Source organism: Octopus bimaculoides, chromosome Z (assembly GCF_046866305.1).
Source record: "Octopus bimaculoides isolate indiv1 chromosome Z, ASM4686630v1, whole genome shotgun sequence".
NCBI lineage: Eukaryota > Metazoa > Mollusca > Cephalopoda > Octopoda > Octopodidae > Octopus > Octopus bimaculoides.
The window spans coordinates 39,830,276-39,839,258 of NC_142944.1; the positions used below are offsets into that span (position 1 = coordinate 39,830,276).

At 34.8% G+C, this 8,983-nt stretch overlaps 1 protein-coding gene across 26 annotated transcripts in view; it reads right to left on the bottom strand.

Moving 5' to 3' along the window:
- Positions 1 to 8,983, bottom strand: part of LOC106878999 (chromatin remodeling protein domino) — a 137,416-nt gene that overhangs the window by 101,358 nt on the left and 27,075 nt on the right. For 7 of the 26 annotated variants that reach the window (XM_089365224.1, XM_089365210.1, XM_014928387.3 and 4 more), the window contains exon 1: positions 3,839 to 3,874. The exons of 11 other annotated variants lie outside the window; for them this stretch is intronic. In XM_089365224.1, the coding sequence (XP_089221350.1) occupies positions 3,839 to 3,848 (10 nt within the window). In that variant the 5' untranslated portion in view covers positions 3,849 to 3,874. Of the gene's footprint in view, positions 1 to 3,838; positions 3,915 to 8,253; positions 8,356 to 8,983 lie in introns of those variants that run through there. 8 more of the 26 variants (XM_089365222.1, XM_089365217.1, XM_052973554.2 and 5 more) reach the window with 2 other exon arrangements.

Genomic DNA, 8,983 nt, shown 5'->3' on the forward strand with positions numbered 1-8,983 from the left:
TACATAAACGTTTTATAGATAACGGTGGTGGAGGAAACATCACAAATGAATGAAAAACTTCAACGTAAACCTCACGAATAAGTAAACATACAGCATAAAAAGTACTATAGGATATTGAGCATTCGTTTTATTAACGTCATAGAAAAATTAACTCAGCTGCGAACAAAATATAAGTCCAGTCGAAATATACCAAACATAACACAGTGAAAATGATTGAAATAAAATGAAAACTACTTCGTAAATACTGAATGTAAAATGTATGGTATACTTAATTAAAACAGCCTCATGAACAGTTCCTATGTCTCAACTGCAATGTGCGTGCTATGTGTGATTTTAATAATTTATTTGAAAAAGGCAGCAAATAAGGAAGAAAGAGCCACATAAAACTAACCCGACAACCTTATTTTATATACTGGGATTAAATGGTTACTCTCATCCGGGAGTAACCATAACTGAAGGCACTCGTAAATATAAATCAACCTATTCTTGCTTCTGGTGAAACCAGCAATATAAATGTTCCTTCTCTCTCTCTCTTTCTCACACACATACATACACACACAAAAGCGCGAGAGTGTGGGGACAAAGTATGCTCGCTAACGGAAAAGAAGCTGACGAAAGGGGATAACGTGAACCAACCTGCTAAACAGCGAGTCTCTCCCTCCTTCTCTCTCTCACACACACACACCACTTATAAAAAACACGAACTAATTAATGTCGGCACCAGCCGTATTTACAAACTGCAAATACAAATCCTGTTAAGCAATCTAAGAAATTACATTACAAATACACGATATATATAAACTAATAAAACCTTTAAATGAAATCTAAAAGTAATAGACGCAAACCTCGAGTAACGATGGCGTAAAATTTCAATTTATATTATTAGCTTTTGTGCTATCGATTACTCTTAACCATGTTTATTACCACTGTGAATGCGCAAGTATGTAACACAGATGCACGTATACATACACATACATATAAACATATATATAGATATACAGGGCAGGGAATCGTCAATTAGTAATAAAATTAATAACTAACAATTTTGCCGGGTAGCCCAGTATGAAAAAACCTTATCGGTAAAATCATTTATAATCATAAATATATAGGGATTGATAATAACCTGCTTCTCCAACATACTGAGAATTCAGAAATAGCAGCCAAAGAACTACTGATTCCAAAACTACAAATTTTACTCTACTTTGGTAGCGATATTTCTGATACACACAGAACAAAAAACAGTAGAGAAGAGTAAAAAAAAAAAAAAAGAGAAGAGTAAAAAAAAGGCAAGTTGTTTTTTTACTCTTCTCTACTGTTTTTTGTTCTGTGTATCAGAAATATCGCTATCAATTTAGAGTAAAATTTGTAGTTTTGGAATCAGTAGTTCTTTGGCTGCTATTTCTGAATTCTCAGTATGTTGGAGAAGCAGGTTACTGTCAATCCCTATATATTTATAAACATATATAGATACATATGTACACACAACCTTTGAATGTCACATCCATATCTCTTCAATAACCTGATGCATGCACCAATAAACATTCATAGGTTTTATGTGTGTGTGGAGAGAGAGAGAGATTAATTTCATATTGTTATATATCATGCACTGTAAATCATTTTCTAACAAAGATCAAAGCTACTATCGGTAATTTGATCCCCAACTTGACTGGTAGTTTATTTTATATCAATCGACCCCAGAAAGACAAATGACAAAGCTTAATTAGTTCGGAACTCATTTTGTTCGACATCAAACGACCGGCCTATAAAATGCCGTATTACTAAGCTAATAAAGAACTAGATTATTTCTAATGTACAAGCTGCAAGTCTACAGATAAAAATATAGTCAATGTAATGATATCCGCTAATATACAATTTGAATTCTTCGTATACAGCCCTAAATTTCGACGAGAACAAACTTAGATGTTTTATATGTAAATTAAAGTGAGGAGGAGGATGAATGCGTGGCATTATTTGCATCAATGACAAGTTTAAGGTATTTATTTTGTAATTGCAATTAAATAATACATTAATTGAAGTAACGAGTTTCCTGTAAAATACATTTCATTTTGGCTCCTACTTTATCAATGAAGGTCAAGGTGTTTTAGTTAACTTTCTCATTAAAGTATCTATACTGTACTGAAGCACAATAAATGTATACAGTTTTTGAGTGTTTAATAAGATAGCCCAAGTCACGTGGTTTGCACCAACAACCTACTTCTCTCTGGTTCTACGCTATCACATTTTGAAGGTATAATATTCACCAATTGATTACACTAATCCGAAGCGCAAATCAGTGACTGAGAGGGTGACTTCATAAACCTTCCACTAATATATCTATCAGTTGGAGCTAACGATAACCCATTGTTGATATAAGACAAAACAAAAAAAAAAGTATATTATTGTGGGGTGGAGAGTCAAGACAAAGAAATAATAGCTGATAAGCTGTAATATTTCTGCGAATGGTTATACAAGTGTATAAGTATTTTTACGCGCGAATATAATGTATACACAAACATCGCGCATGCATACTAACAGATCACACGAGATGGACTTCTCACAAAAAATTTCAAGACGGTGAGTTGTACAACTATACTATACAGCTCCTTTAAAAAGAGTTGTATATAGAACAAGCATAGCTTTATTCTCAAAAAGCTTTTTCCAATTGACAGCAAACATCAATTACTACGTGATGTTGGCTCTCATTCTGAAAACTATACTTTTGCAACACAAATAATCACAAAATACCTGGTTCGCAGAAGGAATATGGTGTAGATAAACTACCTAAATGCAGCAAAACCTACTGCAGACCTCACCCACATCAAAAATATCCTAATCGTATTACCTACCTATATACTATGATGTTGCAGCTAAATCACTATATAATTAACGAAACCTGCAAAAAAGATAAACTCGAGGAGTCACGTAAGAAGGTACAATGGTGTGGTGAACCTAACCAGAGTACTAGTACTGGTGGAATGTGTCAGTCAAGACATCAATAAAATGTAAACCTAACAATACATAACGATCTCGGACAGTAGAAAGAAACTAGAAGCACAGTAGTTGAACAACAGATGTGACAATGAATATATCTATACAACTGGACTATCGAGAAAACTGCAGTAATGCCATCCGGACATTATAGTTTTATATTTCTACCAATAATTGTAGCACACGAATGATTGCGTGACTAACTGCCTCGGTACCAAAGTTCGAGAAACTAGGATTCACAAAACCAGATAGAAAGGACCAAATCAAAAGTGTGAAAATGCACAGGCATATTCATACGTAATGTATTAATTCCAAAAAAAATTTTCTAGGCTACAAATCGGTTCTAAGCATTTGTGTGTAGGCAAGTCAAAAATAAAAAGTCAATTAGACATACGCACTAAATGCATTTGATTGAGGCTTAGTGAAAGTTTAAGATGGGAAAATAGGAGTGGAAATACACACACACAAACGGCTATCGGCTGTATGGTTTTTAGGTCTCTTCCCAACCACGTGTTTCATTTTAACTCCTTACTATGCTACACTACCTCTGAGCCATCAAATGCTAGGTGAGTGACCTAGACAAACAGAAGCCTTATCGTGTGTGTGTGTAAATTGTTGAGCTGGAAATTTTGCATTTGTCAAAATTCCATGTCAACAAAATCATCCACTTGATTTTCTAAAACAGTGGATTGCAAAAAATACCTTCAAATAGATTAAGCGTGAGTAACGGGAAGAGCATCGAACAGTGAAACAATGCCTCAATAATATTCATTAATCTAACCCATAACAGCATGGAAAAACAGACGTAAAACAAATTAATAAATATGTATATAGACACACAAACACCTACCTATATACATATGCTTTTATTGGTTTCAGTTACTGGACTGCAGCAATACAGTACATTACCTTGAGTATATGCAATCAAATTTATCTCAGTACTTATGATAAATCTGCTACTTATACTGTGTGTGGGTGTGTGTGTTATTCAGCTGTCAAGTTAAATAATTTACGCTTTATGTTTAGCTATGATTTTTTTTTTTTTTTTAGTGGACAGATGGTAGTACCATTGACTCCACATGGTCTCTAAGGATGGTGGAAAGGAGGGGAGAGGGCATCACGAAACTAGAAACTGAGCCTAAATGCTTACCACAGAGCAGGTCCTGCTAAAGATAACGGTGTTAGACGTTAGTGTTAGTACCAGACGCGTGGGTCTTGGCAGGATTTGAAATCAGAATGTAAAGAGCTGAAACATATACAAGAGATCCTTCTAAGTTCCACCTGTCCACTGCAAAGGTACATTATCAACTCCTGAAGGAATGAAAAATAAAGTTGACCATGGCAAGATTTGAACACAGAGAAGACTACAAAACATTGTCTTGTGCGCTTATAACTCTGAAAATTCATGACCCTAATAAACATACAAATGCATACATGTGTATGTATACACACAAAAATATAAACATGCGGGCATATGTATATATATCTTGTTATATAAATATACATATATTGCATGTGTTCTGTACTTTGGGAGGGTCTTTTGTTAATAAAATCATCCAATAGTTTTAGTCATATTTCTTGTCACACCACTTTAGCCTTTATTGGTTTCCCAGTCTGCAACGATTTCTCCTCCCCACCCACATCCTTTTTCTACTTTACCAGGTGTCATATACGTGATCAAGCATGCATGTGTGTGGAGGGGGGGTTACTGTTGAGCTTTCATTACTGGCTTTCCTTTGTATTGAAAATTATTTTTATTTGAAGCATGTTTTTGTCAGTGCTGCTATAAATATGAGTAAGAGACAGAGAAAGAAAGATTTGAATCTGATTAATCTAAATTCTTATTCTCGTATTACTATGATAATTGTAGAGCATTAGCTCTCACCCTCATTCATTCCATTGAGCAGACTTTTGGTTAATCTCCCTGTGTGTGTATTACTTCTGTAACCTGTTACAGTTTTGGAACTTTCTAGATATTTGGAAAGAATTCTTATATCAGTTCCAAGTTGAAGCCATGAACTTTGTGAGCAACATAGGTGTTGCCACAAAAACCTATCAGAGTTGTCAATGGGTTCAGGGTAGTCTGGTTAACAGGTTTTCATTTATTTATGTATCTAGTTGACTACATATGCTGTAGGAATATATTAGCTGTATGTTTGAATATATATACATGCACTTGTGTGTGTAAGAGAGAGATGGATGTTGGGTGAACATGCATTTACACAAATGAGCCGTTGAACAATGACCACACAATAAAAAGCAGTAATTGGCAGCACTACAATTTTACATGGAATCCCAATAAAATTAGAATACCTATGGAAGTTTTATTAATAACAAAATATACAGATTTGTCACAAATATATGATACTGACAGGATTTCATATATAATTATTTCCAAGACCCATCCTTTGCAAATTAGTAGTGACCATTCACAAGCAAGATGCAATTGAAACAATAACTTGAAAATAAAAGTTTTGAAGTAGGCGTAGAAGTGGCTGTGTGGTAAGTAGCTTACCAACCACATGGTTCTGGGTTCAGTCCCACTGCGTGACACATTGGGCAAGTATCTTCTACTATAGCCTTGAGCCGACCAAAGCCTAGTGAGTGGATTTGGTACACAAAAACTGAAAGAAGCCCATCGTGTATGTATGTGTGTGTGTGTATATATATATATATATATATATATATATATATATATATATATGTATGTGTTTGTGTGTGTTTGTCCCCCCAACATCGCTTGACAACTGATGCTGTTGTGTTTATGTTCCCGTAATTTAGTGGTTCGCCAAAAGGGATCGATAGAATAAGTACTAGGCTTACAAAGAATAAGTCCTGGGGTCAATTTGCTCGACTAAAGGTGCTCCAGCATGGCCACAGTCAAATGATTGAAACAAGTAACAAAGTGTCAGATTTAACCCTTTAGTGTTCACATTATTCTGCCATAATTAATGCTTTTTTATTCACATTGTTTTGAACTAATCAAGCATTATCTCATAGCTATGAGACTTTGATGAGGTAACTGTTAATTTTTAAAACCATATTGTAGGGTTGGTGTGAAAGACCAGATCTGGCCAGTTTGAAGATAGAATAGGCAGAATACTTTTGGCCGGATATGGCCGGTTTAAATGCTAAAGGGTTAAAGACGTAGGAACTGTTTTATTTCAAACCAAATGCAAAGAACCAATAAGTAATATGAAAAAAATCTTTAACACATTTGAAAGAAAAGTTGGTCATTATTTCACAACATTATTCACAAGATTGAATGCAGATAAAACAATTGTAAATTGATGTAATGAAAGCACTTGCCAACTCCATTCTGCTTGTTTTTAATTGTAAAACTACAAATATTTGTGGATTTTCAGGCATAAATTTCTGTCTGGACCTGTGGCTGAACTTAGAATTAAACTCCAAGATTAACACCCAAATTAAATTATACACACAGTGGTTGTCAACTGTATTTCAAGCATTATCACTTTCTCATTGCAGACATATTCCTGTGTAACAGGTTTTATACAATTTCTACTTGATCACTTGATCCTGACTGTTTTAAATTTTCTTTTGTGGCAACTGAAGAACACATTTTTTCTTATTTCTTAAATTACACAAATAGCATCTCCAAAAGACAATAGTGCTCTGCTGGAGCTGAAGGTAATGTACACAGGATTTTGTTCAGCATTCTAACTATGCCATCTCTTGCTGTTATTTCAGCAACATTAATAAGGTTGTATAACTGAGAATTTAACCCTTTTATACACTTCTGTTGAGACAAATTACCTTTGTTGCAATTTAGAAAACATGGAATTTAGTAAAATATCTGTCATTATTAAGCTGGTGTTTGGAACTTAAATTATGGAATTTTGATGGGAGGCTTTAATTCAAAACAAGGAATCTGTATGATAGGAGGAAGGGCAGTTTCAGGTGGGTTGGTATTAAGAATTAAGGGCACTGAATTAACTTCAGTACTTGATTGATACTTTGTTGATTTCTTCTCACCTGCAACATCATCATCAGCATCGTTTAACGTCTGCTTTCCATGCTAGCATGGGTTGGATGATTTGACTGAGGATTGGTGAAACCAGATGGCTACACCAGGCTCCAATCTGATTTGGCAGAGTTTCTACAGCTGGATGCCCTTCCTAATGCCAACTACTCCAAGAGTGTAGTGGGTGTTTTACGTGCCACTGACACGAGGACCAGTCAGGCGGTACTGGCAATGGCTACGCTCAAAATTGTGTATTTTACGTGCCACCTGCACAGGAGCCAGTCCATTGGCACTGGCAACGATCTTGCTCGAATGTCTTTTCACGTGCCCCCCGCTCATAGTACAACTGTTTAACAATTACAAGTAGTAACAACAGAATAACTACAACTACAGTACAACTGCTACCACCATTACTATCATCATAAACAGAATTAAAATTACTATTACCACTACTATTACAACTAGTTATCACTAGTAATGATTTCTGACAAGCAAAAGGATACAATGGATCAGCTGATTAAATCAATCACAATCAGAAAAAAATATTACAAGGCACTGTAAATCATGCTCTAATGATTCTGCTAATCCACTCACCACTTTCAGTTGCTACACCATCATTTTGAAAGAGACAATAATTCTCTAAGCACCATTGAGTAGAAGGAAACGTATAATCACAACACCACCACTTCGTTACTACAATAGCTATATCTACTGTCAGAAATTTAAGTCTATTTCGACAACTGCAGGATTATACACTACCTTCTTATCCAGTGGATCTTAGAATTATCATCTTCAAAATTAATCCAGCATTGTTTTCTCTACACACAAATAGACATACTGTTCTTTCTCTCTCCCACACACACACAGAGTAATGTTCACAAATGCCACTCAAAGAATCCTCTATGCTGTCACTTAAATTGCTAGAAATAACAGCTGTTATAATTCAATCAGCCTATTAAATGAGTTTACACACTAACAAATTGAAAAGAAATAGATGGTAAGTGTAGAATTACAATCACCTGCACTTCAAATGCTCATGAGACCATTGAAGCCAACTATCAGTTACCATTTATGAATCTCCTCAGGGAAAATCAGGAGAAAGAATCTGACTGGTGCCAACATGTCACAACTAGTTTAGTTCTCTTATTTATGCACATAACTCACATTACTAATGAAAAATGATCTCAACTTCACCTCTATATTTGTCCAAAATATAGCTTGACACCTCAATCACTATGTCTTTCTGATTGTGTTTGTTTCCTCTCACAATTCTTGCCTACCTCAGTATCTTGTACCAAATCCTTCCTGTCTGCGTGTAACTATAGTTGAATTCGTTAACCTGTTCAAAGTATGTCTTAGCTGCTTCCAATGAGCCCCAGTCACTAATAACAAAAGCAAAGAATTTTTTTGGTTTATTCTCCTGTTAACTTTCATAGGGATTATTAGTGTCAGTCTGAAATTGCTATCCCTGACAAATTTTCTTATAACCTCTCTTATACTAGGTAACTAGACTTTGCACCCTCAATATTGATAACAGTTTTGATAATAAAAATATTAATAGTAATAATAATTTCATTTAATCAGCACATGAATATAACTTCTAAGAGACACAAAAAATAAGAAGCATGAAATATAAACAATGTACAAATAATCATGTTACGAATAGCATTTTGTATATATTACTTAAGGTGAATATGCTGTAAGAAAACCACAATACTGCAGTATTCATCTTGAGAAAATATCTCATATAAATGTACAGTGCTAAAAGAAAAAAAAGCACAGAGGTACATGTTGCAGGTGAAAAGTATCCAGCAGTGGCAGTGGAATTGCTGGATTCTGGAGAATCCTGAATATTTACATGTCATCAGAAGCATGTATCCACTATCAACAACATGCTCAGAAAAATTTTATTTCCACTGGTACAGAGAAACAGTGAGTAACAAATCACTAACGTCGCAAATGGCAGTGTTGGGACTTTCTTACAGTATATTCACGTTAAGATATACAGAT